At 55.7% G+C, this 20864-nt stretch overlaps 1 protein-coding gene across 2 annotated transcripts in view; it reads left to right on the plus strand.

Annotated features, from left to right (window-relative positions):
* The window catches only part of NOC2L (NOC2 like nucleolar associated transcriptional repressor), a 66053-nt gene that overhangs the window by 40380 nt on the left and 4809 nt on the right, over nt 1-20864 (plus strand). For both annotated transcript variants that reach the window (XM_019493995.2, XM_019493994.2), the window contains exons 16-18: nt 2559-2672; nt 6921-7056; nt 20405-20560. In XM_019493995.2, coding sequence (XP_019349540.1) covers nt 2559-2672; nt 6921-7056; nt 20405-20560 — 406 coding nt within the window. The remainder of the gene's footprint in view (nt 1-2558; nt 2673-6920; nt 7057-20404; nt 20561-20864) is intronic.

The following is a 20864-nucleotide window of genomic DNA, read 5'->3' on the forward strand; positions in this document are numbered from 1 at the left end:
CATGGGAATGGTGAGGCAGAGCACTGTATCCTGGGGCCCTGGTTCATGCCAGCTGCCCCTAAAAAAGGCAGCAATAGAGTGGTCTCTGGAGGAGGCCTTACCAGTTGAAGTCAGCCGCTTATCACAATGACGGAAGTGCAGCCTCTGGATCGGTTGCAATTGAAACCCAGTGATGTTCCAGCATGTTGGGCACACCGCAAAGAGCCCTTCTCCAGCAGAAAAGCCACCCCCAAGGACAAGCCTTACTCGGATGCTTTATCCAAATGCTTGATTATGGCTAGAAGGCAAAAGAGAAAACATCCCCGTGCTGCTCAGGGATTGCCACTCCTGCCTGACCGGTGGGAGAGAGCAAGAGCAGAGCTGGGTTGTCTGAGAGCAGGCATCTACAGGGACACATGCCAGTAGACGCCAGCCTCCTGCTTGGTCAGCATGTTGAAGAAGGGTTGTGGGTAGCTGGGCCGCAGACGCAGGCTCTGGTCATGCTGTCTGGAGCCGGGTTGCAAACACTCCCAGGAGGGGGATGTGAATCTGGGGCCTGTCCTTCCTGGAAAGGGCCTGCTCAGCTGGAAGCTGTGGTATCAGTGGTGCCCGGCCTGGGACATGGAGTGGGATTCTGCCTCATTAGAGCATGGATGACACGAGTCACCCAAGTGCAGCTTCTGGGGCTGCTTGCGGAGACCACAGATCCTGTGTTTCTGCTCCCAGGTGTGCTGTAGCCCCTGGGCTATATGCCTTGCCGCAGCTCCATGGATGCAAGCTGACTCTCTCCACCTGGGAATGGAGCTGGCCTGAATTAAGGAGCTGCCAACTCTCCGCTGCCTCTGCCTTAAAATTCTTCAGATAAACCTTTCCCCCTGCAGACACGGCCCTGAACAGGGGGGCCCACGCTCTGCAGCATCTCAGCCAGGAGGAGCTGCTCCCGCAGGCTGAGCCCGCAGACAGAATCAGGGGGTTTTCAAGCAGTGCCACAGGAGAGATGGGCTGGAAGGGCCTTTTTTGTTGCCAGCGCACTTTCCTGAGTGCCAGATGAGGGCACCGTGCTGCTGCTCAGCACATGCCAGCTTGCCTAGTTTACTCAGGTGCCAATCTCTCTCCTGCCTTGCCCGGCACTGAATGGATCTGCATTCATCTCCATCCTGTCACCACTCACCTCATCCTCCTTCTCCCGCTCCTCCTGATTGCTACCTACACTTGTTGTCTCTCCATACATTAGATTGTCTCTATGATGTGCTTGCCCGACGCCTCTGGGCGCTGCTGTAATCCAGATAATAAGGTACAGATCTATGTGGGATCTGAGTTAAAGCAGCGCTGCCAGGTTGAAAAGCATGCGTTTGAATTCAGCGTGTCCTCTCCCTCTCTCGGTAATCACATTCCCGATGATTAAAGCTGGAGGAATTTCTAACCATCTAATTTACTTCCCACTATTTATGGCACTTGCATCTCCCGGTTCCCTCTGCTTGGGCAGTAAAAACAGATGCGGCGGTTCTCGCTCTCCGCTTTCGCAGACGGGGAAATGTTTGCTTCGGAAATAAATGCCTTGGCCATAGACTTAAAACCCAATCAGCCCTCCCTTGGATGCGGCTTGGAAAATGCCGGCTTGAGGTTTCTAACAGCAACACAATCCTGGGTTTTGGGACCAAGTTTGCCCTGAGCCATCGCCAGGCCAGACGCGGAGTCCAGAGATTCCAGCGGCAGAAAATCCCTCTGCGCTCTGCCCTCCAGTTGTGCTTGAAGCTGTGGCTTTTTCTTCAGTGCTGCTAACGCCTTGTCTGACTTCACTGCTGTGTTTGTGTCTCCTTCCCAGAGCTGTGTAATGCGGGGTGGGGGGTCTCAATTCAGGGTCAGAGCTTCACAGGGGAGACATTAAAAGAAGGGCCTGCGGAGAATCAGGCATCTTCTCATAGGGGCCTAACTATGGGTCTAAAAAAACATAAGACTGCCAGGCTTAAGAGCCTTTTCACACCTCCTTCTCTGCAAAGCACCCAGTGTGGAGTGCACCCAGCCCTGACTCCTCCGCGAATGCCAGCAGTGTCTGCATCCTGAAGCTCTTGGGAGTTAGACCGTGCAGGCTGGTGGGCTCTGTCAGGCTGCCCAGAACAAGTGATTTTTTTGGGGTGATTTCATTCCTTTTTGAGGATGTCCAAGTGAACCCTGAAAGGGGTGTGGATTTTGGACAGTGCTGAGCAGCTGGTCCCAATACTTGTATTCTTTAAGGTGTCCCTAGCTGCTTCCATGCCCAGCCGTTGTTTGCATGGGGCAGCTTTGTCTGTGGCCTTAGCACACGTCCCCCAGCCCAGCTGGCACTGGCAGTGCTGTGTGGCAAGTCCACCCAGCACTGCCACCGAAATGAGGGCTCATTCGTGACAACGTTTTCACCGAAATGAGGGCTCTAAATCTTCACAGCTCCCAGCCCTGGCTCCATAGGCTCGCTCGTGGTTCAAGAAAATAAAGCCTGGGTCTGCTCAGAGCAGGCCTTGAGGCTGGACACAGACTCCCTTGTTAGCTCTGGGACATCCCACAAAGCCTAAAGCCATTGTCGTCCTCTTCTTTCCCCACAGGAGCGGTGGGAGAGGCAGATCCAAGAGGAGGGAACACCGCTGACCAAGTACTATGTGCAGTGGAAGAAACTGAGGGAAAAGGAGATCCAGCTGGAAATCAGCGGCAAAGAAAGGGTAAGGGTCAATCCCGGGGCTGGTTCCAGGGACAGCCCTGCTCTAGCAGGGGCCTGGCTCCTCCATGGTGTGAGTAAGAGATGCTTTCTCTCTGTGGGGAGCATGGCTGGGCTGCATGCCTGGGCAGGAGGTGAAGTGCGTGGGCCTGAGACAACCGGTGGGGAGTCGTGAGCCCTTGGCTTCCTTCTGCAACCTCTCTTGGGTCCCCAGCCCAGCTGCAGCCTTCATATCTGCTCCCGGGGCCATGCTTTCCCTGGCTGAGCAAGGCAGACAAGGAGGTGGGGAGAGGTGGTGATGGGATGAGGAGTCCTTTCTTTCGGCTGCTTTATGGGAAAGTTATGCGCTGCCCGGAGTCACCCTGGCGCCATCCAGCTTCCTGGCTTCCCTCCTTGTGATGGCAGACTTGAACTTTCCATGTGCTTGGAGGTGTGTTCGGTTCAGGGGCTTTCACTGGACCCTTCCCCTGTTTACATACGAAGCTTGTCAGGCTCTCTCAGTTGCTATATATTCTCTGCAGATGTAGTTTATAGAGGGTGGGGGGGCTGGCTACACCACAACCCTCTACACAGCCAGGCCTTGGCTCTGCCAATCTAGATGATGCTCTGGCTGCCTCCATTTGGTCCTGGCAGAGCATGGCCAGGATCTGTGAGACAACTGAGGGTGCTCACCTCTCCACATCAAGTAGCTGATGCACCGGAAATGGCTGAGCTGGGATGCCTGGACGGGGAACCTGCAATAGATAGTGTCACCAGGGTGGCATGGGAACAACAAAGAGTCCGTGGGATGTGATTCTGGGCTCCCAATGGAGTCATGGTGGTGGGAGAAAACCTGGGGACCCTGGGTGTGTTCGGAGTCCTTCACTGGGAGCTGGTCCTCCTGTAGCAAGTGTAGCAGCTATCCTGGACTGCAGGTGGGGCTCAGCCCAGCACAGCTGTCCCCAGGAGCTGAAAAGGAGATAGCCCAGCTGTGCAGGCCAGGTCCAAATCTTGCATGGAGGAGCAGGAGGCAGAGCGGGTATCTGTTGCCAGCAGGGAGGGGGCGAGGTGAGAGCTCCCTCAGGCAGGTTTCCCCCAGGGAGCCGGGGCAGCAGGTAAAGGGAGAAGCTGGGGATTGTTTCAGCCCCTGCGGGAGTGGGAGGAACAGACAGCCGACCTGGAACGGCTGGGTCTGGCGGGAGGTTTCAGCCAGGCCGGCTGCTGCCTGCCATCGCCATTCAGGGAGTAGGGCTGTTGTCTCTCTCGGCAGGGGACTGCTGTCTTAATGATGCAGCATTGTGCGCTCCAGCGGGGCGCACAGCACCACGAGGCCCATTAGGGCTGTGAAAATCCATGTCCCATTAGCAGCCATTGAAATAGAAAGAGCTCCGCCTGGCTCCGAGCTGCGAGATGCAACTCGGTGTCGTCACACTGACCCCGGCTGCCAGCTCCGCTCCCTTCTCACAGCGGGACCTAATGGGATGCGGGCTAATCGGCACTGCGAGAGGCTGAGAAGAGGAGCTCCCTTGCTGGTAGATGGAGGCCTGGCCCCCAGCTTGCCGGGTTACAGCTGCAGCACAACGTATCTGGGCTGTGCCGTGGAGGGCTCTGTCGCTTGTTGGCTGGTTGATGCATTGGCTGAAATCATCCTGAAGATGCCCGACAGATCCTTGAGAGCAGGGAAAGTGTGGGGGGGGCAGCCCACTTCTGAGAGTGGGGGCCCTGGTAAGAAGCCACCAGCTGGGCACGATGGAAGTTAAGTCACCCAGGAGCACAAGTTGCTTCTGGAAGTGTAGGCTAGTGTTAACACCCTGGCAGTGCATGGAGCTGGGGACCCTGCCATACAGGGTGCTGAAGAGGCCCTGTGCAAAGAGCCCTCCCAGCCAGGAACAGCTTGCATGCCACAGAAATGTGCACCCGGTACAAAATGCTGAGACATCGGCCTCTCCTCTCCTCCACGCAGGCGGTGCATGAGCTGTGCGTTGCTCAAACCCAGTTCCTTTTCCCCTAAAAACCTTGCTGTGCTGCTTGTTGCCTGCAAACAGGCCGTGTTCAGGCTCTTAATGAAACAAAAGGCAGGGGCAGAGAAAATCTCAGATGCCTTCTGCATTTTATTGTCGTGACTAAGGAAGCCTGATTTTTTCCCTGCTCAATACCTGGTCCCGGCAGTTCTTCCTTCCCCGAGAGTCTTGCACAGGATTGGGGCACCCCAGGAGCCTGAAACGTGAGACTCCGTTCTCCTTGCCTCCAGCTAAGCCATGGAGGAGTTACGTGATAGGAAACCAGGCCTCAATAAACAGCTGCTGCTCAGAGCAGATTGAAGCTGTCCGCGTATCCTAGAGGTCAGCATTGGGACCAGAGCTGTACAATGTATTCGTGAATGATTTAGCCAAGAGAGCTGATGATGGTGTTTGGCTTAGTGACAGTACAGAGCACTGCAAGGACGGCCCCAGGGATGTTGATAAAGGTGCGGGGTTGGACCGTGTAGCTTGCAGGTGCTGCATGGTCTTGAGCTGTGTCTGGTCCTCCCAGGCACCCATCCCAGTGGCAGTGGGTCAAGTGAATTTGGGATCCGTGTGAGCTGACAGGTATCAGCAAAGCCAGCTTAAACACCACAGCTCTACGGCTGCACTTGCAGCCTGCAGGGCTGCCAAGGAGGGATGTGGGCGTTCTCCCAGAGAGCTCAGTGGAGAGACCTGCCAGGTGCACTGTGAAAGACTGAAAATACAGGGCGGCTTTGGGCTGGCATTGAGCTCCATGACCTTGGGTGTTTGCACACTTGCTTTGCACATGTATGCTGCTGCTCTTGTGTGTGTAACCAGTCCTCTGCTTAGTACTCGCATGTAGCCAGCCAGCGAACCGCTACTAGTTACACGTGCATGGCCACAGCATGGCATGCAGCATGTTGAGTTTCCGAGTTGAAGGCCAACCAAATTTTTGTCTTTAGATGTGAAGTGACGGTTTCGTCTTCTCAGGGCCCCTGCATCCGTTGCCTTGCTACAAGTAAAATAATCAGTGGAGGTGACAGCAGCACAGCTCGTACAGCTTTGTGAAATAGCCACAAACCATGTGACAGTCAAGGCACCTAATCTTCTTGCTTCCCACGAGGTGATGGTTACAGTGAGAGTGTTCCCTTGCCCGTCCCAAAGATGCTTTGTCTTAGACCAGGGTTAAGGTGCAAGATGGAGAGATTGCAAAGCCAAGGACCGTTTACATGGGCAGAGGTTGACCCTGCGTGTGTGGCCACTCCCAGTAATGCCTGCCTGCCTGAGATGTGGTGCCAGTCCCAGGCACTGGGTTTAGGAGCACAGCTCTTGTGATGCAGCATGCAGGGACATTATACTTGTGTGCAGAGCTGGTGGCTGCCTCTCCGTGAGCCAGCATTGCCAACAGCCCTCACCCCAGAAATAAAGCACAAGGTGGCAAAATGGAGTCAGCTCTTGCTAATTTGGGGAGCAAACATGTCTTAGTACCAGCTTGGTACCATGCTTATCCTTGGTACCAGGGGATAAGCATGGCACTTTTACTCAAATGGCCCTGTGGGACAGTGCCAACTGTAGCTGGGCAGCTCTGGAAATGAAAGAGGTTAAAGCAGAGGTGGGTAGCATTTGACACTGCAGATTCTTGTCGTTTAACCGTGTTCAGATAAGGGTTACATGACAATGCAGCAAAAGAGAAGCCCCAGGCATTTCTTTGCTATATCTCCCTCTCCGCCTTATTGGCACTTGGCTACTCCAAAGCTGGCAGGTGCTGAGACAGTCCAGACCACCACTCTGTTCTGCTCTGCTCTCTATGATCAGCAGCACTTTTTGGGGCAGGCAGGGCTTTAAATCCAGGTGCCGGGGACATGAGAAGATGCAGCCATGCACTCACACTGATCAAAAGGTTCTTCAGTACCCCAGGGCTGCTCCCCACATTCAGCTGGACTCAGTGCAAAGGAGGTGGGTTTTCCCCTTCCTGAAAGACTTGCAATGGGGTTTTACCCAGCAGATGGCCCAGAAGCAGCAGCTGTTTGTCAGCAGCACCCCTGGAGTGGAGATGCTTTGCATGTCTTAATGGAGCTTCATAACTGCCTCCACCCCAGGGCATCTGCTGCTTTCCGGGGTGATCTTTCACCTTCCGGCACTTGGGGTTTCACTTGCTGAGCTCCTGGCTTTGACCCCAGTGCTGCATAGTTAACTGCAGCTTGTGGCTGGGCCCACCCCATGATAAGAAAGCAAAAGCTAAATATGTTTTCACTCATCCTTTCTTTTCTCTGTCTTCTCACATCTAGCTTGAAGACCTGAATTTCCCAGAAATCAAGCGCAAGCGGCTGGAGGATAGGAAGGAGGAAGACCACAAGGAATTCAAGGATCTCTTTGAGTTGGACAGCGACTCTGAGGAGGAGAGCGGTGGATTCTCTGTGAAAGGTACTGGGCTGGGGCTGAACCAGGGGTCTGCGCTCACTTCATCTGTGCATAAATCAGGCCCCATCACACGGGCATCACGTGGCATGGCTCTGTCTCCACATGGCTTGGGAATGCAGAGTATGGCAGGGCAGTTACTTTGTGGAGGCTTTGGAAACCAGCACAAGGAAGCTGGTTCAGTGTCTTCCATCTTACTGCTTCATTCTTAGTGCTTTTATCCAGCTCATTCTAAAAACTCCATTACCTTTGGCCCCCGTCTGTCCCTTTCCCTCTTATCCCACTGCCCCAGCACCAAGGGGTGCTAAGATTGGCTGTTGTCTCTGAATCCAGCCCCAGAGGTGTTCACCCAGAAAGGGCGCCTGCTCTCCCCGGCTCCTGCAGTGCAGCTGAGGTGTGTCACTAGAGAGTGGCTCTAAGCTAGACCCGTGCACTGGTCATTTGTCCCTTGTGTCTGCGGCCTGCACAGAGCTTTGGCAACAGCCTGACCTTTTGGATCATGGGATGTTCATGGAGCTTTCCAGCAGCACTGTTTGGTCCCGTGTCTCTGCAGCTCTCTCCCCTCCGTAAAATGGGGATTTGTGGCCCTGTCTTACCTCACGAAGGTGTTTAGGCTAAATACAGTAAAGAGAGGTCACTTGGATATCACAGTAAATCAGACCATAGGAATTGCCAGGTCCCACCACTGCCAACTTTCAGACCTGAGACCACACTGGAGAGCAGGGTTAACCACACACCCTTGAATCCTTGTAGGAAACTTTCTAGTGGCTTAAATGACAAAAAAATCGTTTTCCACAGGGCAGGGAAGTTTAGGCCAGCAGAAAGAATGGGACAGAGTCATTCAGTAGCTGACCACTAGGGGTCTGCAGTAAATTGCGGAGCCCGCTTAAGTGCTCAGAAAAACTTTTGCATTCCTCCCTTAATGGGAATTTTGCCTCGAAGTGTTTTCTGAATAACTTGTCCCTACTTATTATAGGGGGAAGGCACTTGCAAGCAATCAGGATCTACCTTTTTTCTTCAGGAGTTCACCTGCTCCTGTGTCTCGTTCCACGTGTCAGGCCCTAACCTTTTGTGTGGGGCAGTGATTACGAGGTGCAAGAGTAAATTCTGATGGTTGGTGGAGAATTAGGCTGGTGAAGTAGATAAAGCCATGCCTCCATTGCAGGTGTCCCTCATACACTGCAGAGACCTCTCACTGTGTCAGACAGGGTTTTTAAATTGATGGGTTTTGCAAGTGTCCTTAGTAATAAAGAGGAAGAAGGAAACATAGAAAGCCCCCCCACCCAGAGCTCATTCCAGTGGAGCCTTAAGGTAGCTCTGCGTCTCCCCAGCTTCGGAGACCTGCCCACCAAACTGACACTTCCCAGGCAGATGTCTCATTGGTCTCCCAAGGACCTGCTGTATTCACCCTTGGAAGGCACTATTCCCCACAGCCCAGTCCATGAAATGCTTTGACAAGAGGAGCAACAGCAGTGGGCTGTAGCTTTGTCTCTTGGCACCAGTCCCTGATAAAAACCACTCCAGCTTTTCTGTCCTGGGGCTTCACGGGCTCACCCACTTCATGGTGTACAGCTGGGCTTGGTAGCTTCTCCCAGCATGTGTGTGCGCGTGCGCATGTTTGGTGTCGGTTCAGCCAGCCCCTGGGGGCCTTTGTGCAACAGCAGGTGCACATTGCCAAGAGCACTTCATGTGGAGCAAGGCTTGCACCAGGCCTGCGTGGGAAGAGCACCTCTCGTTGAGGGGCCAGGTGTACAATTCAGCCTTGTGTTACTATGTCAGTAAGGACAGTGCTCTCCACCATTCCTAGCTCAGCTGCTTCTGCTTTGGTTTTACCCTCCTGTTCCTTAGCCTGGCTTGCGGGGGGATAAGTTACAGGGCCTGGGCACAACCTGCACCTTGAAGTGGGCTGCTTTTGGCAGCCAGTCTGAGCTCCGAGGCCTCGTGTGGAGGTGGCAGAGCAGCAGGATGGGGGCGGGGGTGGAGGGTGGCTCGTGCCTCGGGGGACACGAATCAGGGTGCACAATGAGCCCTCGTCCTCTTGCTTGTCCTCTGCGCTCAGCAGCTGTCGGTGTTGGCCGCAGATGGAGGTGAGTCAGAGCGTGGTTGCCCCTGTCACCAGCGCCAGCATTTGCAGCTTTGGAGCCAGCTATTGTTGTAATGTCTGGGGGAAGGGGAGGACTTGCCGAATGAAACAGAAGTGCAGAGTTTGCACTGCTGCCTTTACCCTCCACCCCACTCCTCCCTAGCCCACATGCCCCAGTTGCAGCCCTTTTGTCCTGATTTGACCTGGGGAGTTCTCGGCCCTTCTCCCCATGGCGCACACGTGAAGGGGAAGGGTCAGGGTCTGGAGAGGCAAAAGACTTTTGGTTGGCTTTTAACATTAAATCAGCACTTGCTCCTTGTGTCCTCTGTATCCCTGAGCAGCAGGGGGTCTTGCTGGATCCTGATCTCGTTATATTATTAAGCTGCACACAAGGCAGAGGTGTCTCCAAGTTCAGCTTGTAACCAGCCTAATCTCAGAGCCAGCCGCGCTCAGCTGCAGGGCTGTAGCAGCCTAGCTGTACAGGGGCGCTGTGGGAAAGGACATGTGGGGCCTCGGATGCTTGGTACTTGCCACATGTCCCTGAAGAGTGTAACTGGGTCCAGCTGACCGGGGGGGACAAGCTGCTGTACTGGCCCATCTCAGAGCCTTGCCAATGCCAGCGATCTGCCCTCGGGAGATGAGCGGCAGCACTTGCCTGCTTTGGGATCTCTGCACTGACACCCAGCTCCTTCAAACACAGACATGAGTGTCTGTCCAGCCACTTGGCCCTGCCAGCTCTGTCCTCCAGGCTGTGGGCACAGGAGCAGGGAATGGCTTAGACGCATGACACCTTCCCGCAATGCAAGGGTAATGTAAGGAGCAACAACAGCAGCTTGTGGTCAAAAGGGCCTAGATGATTTAGAGCCTTCTTCCTTTAGTTTTGCTCTGGGTATGTCTCATCCCAGGCGTGCAGTAGCTGAGAATTGATCTGAGAGGTAGTTAGCTATGTTAGTAAGGCAGCATAGAGATGCACCTTATAGACTAGTTAAATAAGCGATATATATGGAGCATAAGCTTTCGTGAACTTGAGCTGTGAAAGGATAAGCATAGATCAGTGTATAAAGTAGAGTGGGTATTTGAATCAAATCAAAATCAAATCACTTACTCTCCTTTTTACACTGATCTGTGCTTGTCCTTTCATAGCATCTGATGAAGTGAGCCTGAGTTCACAAAAGCTTAGGCTTTCTCTGCATACCTTATTTAGTTAGTTTGGGGTGCATATCTGCCCTGCCTTCTCTTAGATTTGATCTGCCTGCGAACAAAAACATCTAGGAGTTGCTCCAGGAAACCCAGGGTGGTGAATTAAAAACTGATGTAAGTGATTAAAAACTGATGTGTCTTTGCATCAAGAATGATGTGGACAGTTTGGAAAGAGTCCAGTGCAGAGCAAGAGAAATGATTGGGGACCTGGGAGGTAAGACTTGTGAGGAAAGGCTGAAAGAACTAGGGTTATTTAGTCTGGAGAAGAGGAGACTGAAGGGGGATTTGATAACAGTCTTCAAATACCTGAAGGGCGATTAGAGAGGATAAGTTCTTCTCTGTGGCTGAAAGGGACCGGACTAGGAGCAATGGCCTCCAACTGGAGCAGGAGAGATTTAGGTTGGAAATGAGGAGAAACTTTCTGCCTTTGAGGCTGATCAAGCATTAGAACAGGCTGCCCAGAGAGGTTGTGGAAATATCCATCCTTGCAAGTTTTCAAGAGCTGGCTGGACAGACTTTTGGCTCGGATGGTCAGGGATGATCCTGCCTTGAACTGGATCTGGACTAGATGCCCTTGTGAGATCCCTTCCAGCCTTAATTTCCTATGATCCTGTATGGCCTGAGGTTAGGATGAGTAAGATCTAGCATCCAGCTGAGCAACAACATCCAGCACTGTCCTCATCAGTGCTGAAAAGGAAGAGTCTTGGGGAAAATTAAAGCTTTGGGTTTCAGGGCTCACCCCATCTCTAGCTGTTCAGACTGGGAGGAGACCTTCTCCAGGGACAAAATATTGCCCATAGGCCAACTCTGGGCTTCTTTACCCTTGAGTGTGGCTGCCATTACGGACAGGAGGCTGGACTCGTTGGATCCTGGTGTGCAAATCAGAACCACTCTCATACAATGGTATAGACAGGAGGAACCAATTTGCCCCCTTCCTTTACCCCACCTCAGGCAGCATCTGCTGCTGGTTTACTAGCATCACTATGGCTTGCTGGGGGGAGGCAGGGAAGCAGTAGAATTGCCTCCTGTTCTTAGCCAGAGACGAGACATTTGAAAGGGAGATGCCCTTTCAGGTGATAGGGAGGTTTGTGGGTGTTTTGCCCAGCCAGACACCAGCCTGCATCCAGACCAGTGGAAAATCAAATGTTAATCGCCAGGAAATTATCCATTTTCTGTTAATTAGCTGCTGTTCACAGCCCCCTCGCTCCTCTTTTTTTTTTTTTAAATTAAATTTTGCAGTACTTAAGTGCTCATTACAATTTACAGCGACCGTAATCTCTCTGGAGCAGGGTTAGCTGGGAGAGCAGCTGGACTCCGGGGTTAACCATGACTAACGAAAATACCTTGCTCGTTAACTCCCACCTAACGAAGGCGAGGCTGGCAGAGCAGATTAGAGCTGGCTATTCCAGGGTTTTTCTTCCCCTGCCTGTTCCCTAGTTTTGAGAGAGGCTAAAAAAAATGCAAAATAAACAGCAAAGGGAAATCTAGGGAATAGAACGGGGCGGAGGGATGTAGTTCAATGCCGGGCACGTCCACCTCAGCGCTCTCCCTCTTTCCCTGGCTACACCATCGGGAAGCTCATAGCTACACAGTTTTCTTTTGCAGCTAACTTACGATGCCAGCCACTGGCCCCATGCATCTTGCCACAAAATCCATCTTTGCAAGTCCACAGAGTGGGGACCAGGGATAGAAGGGGAGTCGCTCACTTTATCACCATAACTGCAGCTGCTGCTTCACAGATAACCCAGGCGGTTCAGCACGAGCCCCAGACCCGCAAGGTCTCACATACATGCTCAGCCTTGAGTAGGTCTGCTGCTTGTAGGCAGCCCCAGCTCACTCGGCCTCCGGAACAGGGGTCGGGGCCTGGGCTTGGGGACGGGGTCATCTGTGAGCACGTGCACAGCGTTTGGGCTCCAGTGACCCAGTAAGCAGCATCCGTCTGAATTTCTCAGGGTGTTTGGGCAAGTGCAAACCTCCCCCAAGCCACATCATAACCGGTTTCCCTTGTCGCCCATGCACATACATGCTCTCAATCTGTCAGTCTGTCCCAACCCCTGCCCCCTTCCCAAAGGCCTCAGGCACAGCTGTCAGCAGCCGGAAGGGCAGATGGAAGCAACGGCTGCTTGTATTCCTCGTTAGTAATGCGGCTTGCCCCAGGGCAGTGGCAGGAGGGCCCACCTGAGCAGGCTGAGCCAGGCCCCTGGGACAAGGGTGCTATCCCATTGCTGAGAGCTTCCCTGCTCCTCTTGAGCTGATACTGGGGTCGCTTCTGCTTTGGTCCTGGCACCGGGAGGGAGCACCTGACCTCTTCCCACTGTACTGACCTGCCTCCTGTCCCCCTACCTTCCTGGCCTCTCCCCAGGGTATGACACCCCCTTCCCCCCTCCACCCCCCCCCCACACACACAAACACACATGCACCCTCTCACACACATGTGCCTCCCCCACCCCCCATCCACCTACGCTGCAGGGGGGAGCAGGGATTTGCCACTTCCTGACTCGGACCAAGCTGCAGGAAGCAGCCGCCAGTAATTTGGCGTTTGCATCTCCATGATCTTCCCAGCTGAGGAGCCACCTCCCGAGGAATCCCCGCACTGCACAGCATGGGACCCCTGCAGCACGGAGGTGCAGACTAGGATAGCAACACATGAAGGTCCCTGTTGGGTTGAGGGGGGCAGATGGGGGTCTGCTGCATGGTACCGGGAGTGCAGCAAGATGGGATGGGTCTCCATGGGGAAAGCAGCCCCTGGATTCCTAGGAGCACAACGTGGCTTAGAGGTGAAAGGGGGCTCAGGCCCATAAGGGGCCAGGGGCAGCAGCACCCCATTGCCAGGCTACAGGTGCATGCAGGGATCCCCGTTCAGCAGGGTGAGACAGCGGGTGCAAGCTGGGAGAAGGGAGGATGCTAAACGGGGAGGCGGCATTCTGCTCCTGGACCTCATAGTCTCTGCTGCTTCCTTCTCCCCTTCGGTTCCTCGTCAGTCTTATCCCCGAGCCCCCAGGTGATGCAGGTACAAGGGTGTATGTGCGGTCAGGGAGGAAGATGCATGATGACCTGGGCGCAGGGATGAGCATTCCCCGGGGTTTCAGCAGGGAGCCTCTCTGCTTCCCCTGCAGGGCTTTTCCATGTGGCAGCTGGGTGCTGTAGAAGCAGCCAGGGCAGGGTGCGGCAGCAGGTGCCACGGTAGAGGCTCCACTCTGTCTGATTTTTTTTTTTAATCTTTGGCTCCTGCCCAAGAATAAGGAAGAACTGGCAGTGTTTACAGCAAATATGTCCACTTGCTCCGCTGCTCCCATCAGCACAGCTGGTGCCAGCACATCTCTGTATGAATCGGGCACAAGAAACAGGTCCACGGCATGCAGTATAAATACGTGGTTCTCTCACTACACCAGTGTGCAATACAGCAGGTGCACAGTGCGGCTGCCTGGGAACAGCACGGCTGAGCCATTGCAGCAGGTGAGATGCACACCTTGAGGGGTGCAGGAGCATGGCACGTGTCGTCTGTTGTGTCTAAACAGGTACGGACACAGCAGCTAAAACTGGTGTGTGTGCACCTATAAAAATGTGCTTGCACGTGTCATTCACAGCTGAGCTGTGCTGTGTGACTAGTGTACAATATGTATGGAGACAACCGAGTGAAAATATTCGGAGCGAAGCATGAGCCATAGATAGAGGGCATCAGGGTCAGGTAAGAAATTCCCCTGACAGGCCAAGCTCTTCCTAATTGCCAATCATAAGGCCTTTTGTACCTTTTTCGGAAGCATCTGGCAAGAGCTGAATGCCAGGATCTCAGACAAAAGGGAGATTGCTGGCCTGACACGGTGTGGCCATGCCGGTATCCCCACGTTCGAATGTAGAAAGTCATTCCTGCACATCAGATATGGGCCGGGCAGCTGACAGGCTGAGATGTCTTGGGACCAGCGGGAGCAGAGGCTGCTTCACTTTCTCTGCTCCGGTCGCCTTGAGCGACAGTGCTGGGAGCCTTCAGTGCTTAGCAGCGTTAAGATAGGACGGCTTGCAAATTGTTCCAGCTCCAGCATCAGCCTTCTTTCTTAAGCCAGGAATGCGCTTCCCCTAGCACTTTGTTCTGGGCCCGTGTTGGTGGCAAGCAGTGCGCGAGGGGCACTGGGTTTAAATGTGTCTGTTTTGGAACCCCTCTGCAGCTGGGAGTGTGGCAAACTGCTTTTTTATCTGGTTCCTTGTAGGATCTGAGCAGTTTGATAACTGAGGATCTGAGCTCCTTGATAAAATTGGTGCCCGGGGGAGGGGGGGCGGCAGCAGCATTGCTTAGCTATGGAGGGGGGAACTTGAGACCTGGTTTTAGAGCCCACTTTTGCAGGGTGTCCTCAGTTCCTACAACCTGTGCTAAAACTGGGGGATGAGGTCAGTCTCCAAGCCTGAATTACTCCCTCTCCTTCGCCCCGCACTCTTTTGTCCATTGTTTCTTCCTTTCTGTTAGGCAAATGTGGGGAAATGTTTCCAGCCAGCCCTCTTCTCCCCCCACCCCCCCTGTGCGAAGGGCAGGGAATTGGGGCATGGGGCTCCAGAAGTGCCCAGAACAGATGAGCGCAGTTGTGTGGCACTGACCTGGGGGTGAGCTGCAGGCAGGGGATGGCTAACAGGCATGGCTGAGTCTGCCATAAAATACCTGGCAGCTTTTGCAGCGATGACAGAGCTTGCATGTGTAAGCATGCCCCTTCCCTGCCTTGTCTGTCAGGGATGTGGAGTGCAGGCCAGCCTTCTCTAGTGCCTTCTTCTCACAGTAGCACCAGGAGACACCAGCCCAGCCCAGGGCCCTGGTGTGCATGTGCTGCGTGGGCACGTAGCAGGTGATAATGTCTGCCCCAGGAGCAGAGACACCAAAGAGACAAGAATCAGAGGGGAAGCAGAGGGCTAGGGATGTGGGTAAAGTCACCATGAGGCGGTGACCAGGCCAGGGAGAGCATGGGGGCTCCTTGACCCCCCAGTGCCTTGTGCCCCTGCCTGGATGCAGATTCCTTCATGGATTCATTCTGCATCAAAGCCAAACTGGTTTCATAGGAAAGTAGGCCTGGAAGGGACGTCATGAGGTCATGTAGTCCAGCCCCCTGCTCAAGGCAGGATCATCCCTGACTAAGGAAGCTATCCCAGCCTCTTGCAAACTTCCAAGAGTGATTTCCACAACCTCTAGGTAGCCTGTGCCAGTAGTGCCTGACCCACCTTCAAAGTCAAAAAGTTCCTCCTCGTCTCCAACCTAAATTTCCCCTTCTGCAGACCATTGTTCCTAGTCCTGTCCCCTTCAGCTACAAAGAAAAGCCCATTTCCATCCTCTCTGTAATTGCCCTTCAGGTATTGGAAGACTGTTATCAAATCCCTCCTCAGTCTTCTCTTCTTTAGACTAAATAACCTTAGGTCTTTCAGCCTTTCCCCCCCGGCCCCTAATCATTTTTGTTGCTCTGCACTGGACTCTTTCCAAACTGTCCACATGGTTCTTGCAGTGCAGGGCCCTAAACTGGACACCGGACTCCAGGTGAGGCCTCACCAGTGCTGAATAGTGGGAGCCTCACTTCCCTTGATATGTGTGTGACACTCCTGTGAATACAACCCAGCCTGCAGTTAGCTTTTTTTTTCTTTTGCAATGAGAGCACACGGCTCATTCATCTTAGGGTCCGCCGTAACCCCCAGGTCCTTTCATTCATTGCCTCCCTTCTGCAGTCGCAAAGCTGAACATCTCACCCTGCATCCCAGTGGGGCTCCCGGCGTCCGTCGGCTTCACGCCTGGCTTGGAAGTGCTGGGGGCCCGCTGTCGGAGTAAGGCCAGTACACACAGCAGATCCAGCTGTGCACTGGAAAGGGGCAGAGAGGTACAAGGCAGAGGGAGCTTTTGAAAGGGGGGTTGTTCTCGGTGTAATTGCCTGAGTCGAAGGGAAGTGGGCCCCTCCGTCTGTCTGCTTTAGGCAGCGGTGTGATCATTGCCGGCCTGCCTCTGTGGGGCTGGAACAGAGCCAGAGGGACAGGAGAAGGAGGGTTAATCCATGGGCGAGAGCAGCGCCCCGGGTCCGTGCAAGGGCTGGCCGGGAGGAGGCAGCTGGGAATGCTCTGAAGGCCAAGGGGGGGAAGAGTGGGGGCGGGGAGCGCCATGGGTTTGATCAATCGATCTGTCTGGGGTGGGGGCTGGGGGCGAATCACATGCATTCCTCTCATTTACCAGCTGACAGAGCTCCGGGAGGGCAGACGGCTGCTCCTGGAAATTATTAATGGCTTGGCGAGAGGCGCTGGGCTGCCTCGTCATGAGGCAATTAGAGGCGAGAGAGGAGCGTGGCCGCGGCGGCTCTGCGGCCGGGCTGTAATGAGCTCTGGTGGGGGGAGCGGGGGCGGCATGCGTCTCATGAGCTGGAGCGGCCCCCGCGCACGGCCGCCACCTCATCGCCTTGCAACGGTTTCGTGCCGGGGGGCAGAGAGGACGGGCATTTTCCTTTGCCGAGGGGATAACCGTGGCTCTTCTCACACACCAGCGCCTTGGGGTCAAGGGGGATCCATAGCCGGTGCATCTCCGGTGGGGGCCAGGGACGGCACATCCCTCACGGCAAGTCATCTGTCACCCCCGGTGCCCTCGGCTAGGCACGGAGGTGGGGACCAGCCTATACCATAATAGCACTGGCTGACGATGACAAATCTCCCGCCGCTCCCTCAGGCCCCTCTCGCTTTCAGCCCCCTGCTCCTGGATGCTCAGCTGGGTTTTTTTCTGCGTAGGAGCCATGCTTGCTGGCTAGCAGCATGTGGGGGAGGCAGGGAGCTGCTGTCAGGCTGGGGTGGGGGCATTGGAGCTCCGCAGGGGTGTGCAGCCCCTCCCAGCTTGATGTAGTGGCATGGCCTCTGGGAAGCCAGGATCATCTAGGAGCATGGGTGTCGAGCTCGCAGGTAGGGATGCCCTGGGAAGGAGCTGTGCAGCTAGATGCTGCTCCAGGTGAGCATGCAGAGAATGAGGCAGAGGGAAGACAAACACTGCGGCGCTGCGTGGCGCTGCAGCCTCCTAACTCGGTGCCCAGCAGGACTCCCTGCCAGCCATGTGAGCCCAGGACACTTGGGGACCTGCAAGAGGCTCGGCCCTGTGGCAGTAGGCACAGGACACACAGGACCTGCTTCTTGCCTCAGTTTCTCTGCCCAAGGAATGGGGATGGGAACACGCAGGGCCTGAGAGCATAAGGTACAACGTGCCCAGAGAGCTGGGAGGCAGGAAGGGTAGGGCAGCATTGAAAGGGCTAGCACCTGGAGATGGGCACATACAGGCTTTCTGATGAAACTGTTCTCCGTGCATCTCTGCCTCCTTGTTTCATGCATGTGGGCTGCTTATTTTGGTTGTCTGGCTGCAGTGAATGGATTCGCCCCTTGGCCGTGGCTGGAACACTTTCCCCTTTCTCCTAGGAGGCCAGTTTCCATCTCTGCTTAATCTGGTTTAATTCTGGCTTTGCGTCTGCCTAGCTCCGGGGGCCTCTGTGGGTGAGATCGCCCCAGGCCCCAGCCTGGCAGGAGAGGATGTGCCCGTGCCACTGCTTCTGCGCGGTCTTGAGCAGCCATGAGGAACCGAGTCCTAGGGTGAGGCAATGCTTTGGACTAGAGCTGGTGTGAGCATGGACATGGCCAGCTTGGCCCAGACTCGGGGCCCATTTTTGCTGGTGTCCCATCTCCAGCAGAGGCTTCCTCAAAGGGAGCTGGAGGATTATCGCCTCTTCCCTGCGTTAGGTCTTGCCTTGAACTCTGATAGTTAAGGACAGCTTTGGCCTGAGCTGGTCGGAGGTGATGCTCGCTTTGGCGGCCCTCCTTCAGCCATCCCTCAGCCCTTTGTGGTTCCCACCGAACTCTCGGTCCCAGGGAGGCTGGGGATGGCTTTGTGCAGCCCGTGTCCCGTGCTTTGCAGCCCACTGATCGCACACAGCCAAACCCAGCACGGCGGCTGCAAGCCTCCCGGGAGCACTGGCGGGTTTCCCGTCCCGTGTCTGCCCCTCCCCCCTGCACCGGTAATAGCTTCATCATCACAGTGATTAATGCAGGCTTCCCAGCGCCCACCCTCCGCCTGCACCGTCTGGGAAGCCAGGCTCGTATCTCGGCGGCTGCCTGGCAGGGATCCCTGGAGGCAGGGCGCGGGGGAGGATCGTGCACGGAGGAGCCTCCAGCGTTCCAGGTGCTGCCACGGGCCCCCTGGCACTCAAGGGGCCAGCGAGGTGTGCAAGCAGGGGCTGGGATGTGAGACCCGGGGGTGACAGCCCTGCTCCGTGCTGCACCTCTCAGCCTCCGAAAAAGGAGTGGGGGGGGCTGGTCTCCCCAGGCTTGCCCTCCATGAGCCATTGGGCTCACTCAGGGACTGCGTGGTCCTCAGGCCATGCCGTTTGGCTGCAGCCCAAGGACGCTCTTCCCAAGCCCGGCACGGAGCAGTGGTTAGACCTCAGCCTCCAGGTGGGCACAGCACAGGGTGGGGGGGCAGGGGCAGGGGGCTGGCATGTGGTGCTGAGCTGGACTGGCGCAGGGCAGTTCTGCATCTCTCTTAAGGAAGCAGGGCTCAGCCGGTGGGGGTTTGGTTCTCCTGTTTCCCATGGGATGTCGGCCTGCCTCCCCAGCCTGTCTTAACTAGCGGAGGGCTGGGGCTGTGGGGGGAGAAGGGGCTCTCTGGTCCATGCCTCTTGAAGGCCTGCAGGCCACCAAATGATGGGCCTGGCATCCAATTCCCGGTCGCAGCTGGGCTCAGGGGCCTCCCACAGTCCCACTCGGATGAGCTCTCGCTGCCGGTAAGTGGAGCTGACAGGCCTTTTTGCTAGCGCCACGTGATGGATGGGAGCGAGCTGGTTTTTCTGCCCCCGCCGCTGCTGGCTCCCACCTCTCCCTGCCTGTGCAGAGACAGGCTTCGCAGGTGCCCATCAATATTCTCCCAGGCGGCGGGCGGCAGCGCCATCCATCTTCCACCCAGCCTGCCCCGCAGGGGGAGCGCTCTGCATGGCTGCCGGGGCGAGCTCCATCAGCCGCGCTCCCCGGCGAGCCTAATGAATGGGGGCTGCAGGCAGCGCGCGCTCAGCTGGGGGAGAGTGCGGACGGCTGCCGCCGGGAGCACCGGCAGCCAGCTTATTAATGACTCTGTCTCCAGCCCAGTGAAGAGGAGAAGCCGGCTGGCAGGGGTGGGGACGGGGCTGGGCCGTAGGAGCTGCAGCAGGGCTGCGAGGAGTGCAGCATGGCCAGGTTCCCGGATGGGGGCATGAGGAGCATGGGTACCTGACAGCTCCTGGGGCAGGATAAAGGCCTTTCACCTCCCTTCAGCACTGCTTTGAGTGCAGAGCATCTCGTGCCAGCCCTGTAGGCAGAGAAACCCTCCCCTCAGCCTGGGGTGAACAAAGGGCTAAGTTGAAGAGCTCAAAGCACTAGGAGCCTGCGGCCATAGAGATGGGAGCGTAACATAGCCCGTGGGGCTGCAGGGTCCCTTCGAGTCTGGGCCCCTCTGCTGAGACTTTCCAAGGGGCTGAGCACAGCTGTGCGAGGGCCCCGAGTGAAGCTTTGGCTCCCCAGTGACCTTGGCTTTGCAGGGGGCATCCAACCTAAGCTGTGCCCTGAGCAAACACTTGTGCCTCTTGGGTTGCACTGATGCAGTTGCCATGGGGCCAGCCCACCCTAGTTCGTACTGTTGGTGAATCCCCTTTCCCCTTGCCCTGCTTTCCTTCCCGTTGCCCTCCTCTCCCCTGAAGCCGAGGTGGGACACCCAGTCTAGCATCCGGGAGCTGCATCTTGCTCTGCTCAGCACCTTGCTAGTGCCTCTGCTGCCGTGTAACTGCCAAATCAGAGCCAGACACGGGAGCTCCCTGGCACATGGGGCAACAGCCCCTCACATCTGCTCCCTGCCAAGCCCTCCTGCACCTTGGCAGATATGCCCAGGCCATGGTGAGGCTCATACTTTGCTCTAAGCATTGTGTGGGGGACAGGCTGCCTGACCAGTGGCCAGGAGAAGGTGCTAGCTGCTCTGCCCTGGGCTGTGGCCATGAGGGTGTGCAGGGCCCTGGCTGCCATTGCAGGGATTTTGTGTCATTTATTATTTTTCTTAATGAATTGCAGGGAAGACAGAAGCCAGGAAAGCATCGAGAGAGAAGGAAAGCCCGGACGGAGACTCAGACCTGAGCAGTGAGGGGGAGGATGAGGACCTGGACGATGATGATGACGATGAAGGAGAGTATGAAGTGGAGGAGGAAGAGGAAGGTAGCGATTCCAATGGTAAGGAGCAGAAAGAGGTGGCAGAGGCCTGGCTGTCCCCGGGAGGTTGGGGTGGGGGGAACTGTAGTGGGTCTTTAAGCACCAGGCTCCCCCCTCTTCAACCTGGCTTCACCAGAAAGGCAGGCATCTCTCCCCCCTTGCCAGGCCTGGAGGTTTTCACCCTTCTGAAGCTGGGTGCTGCAGCAGCTGGGATGCCGTCAGAGACCTGAGCAAAAGGGTTAAGGTTTATGAGGTGCTGGTGCTAAGAGGCTGCCAGGGGGCTTTCATCTCTGCTCAGGGCCCTCCTGCCAAGAGGGACTGGCCT

This window comes from Alligator mississippiensis, chromosome 13 (genome assembly GCF_030867095.1).
Source record: "Alligator mississippiensis isolate rAllMis1 chromosome 13, rAllMis1, whole genome shotgun sequence".
Lineage (NCBI taxonomy): Eukaryota > Metazoa > Chordata > Crocodylia > Alligatoridae > Alligator > Alligator mississippiensis.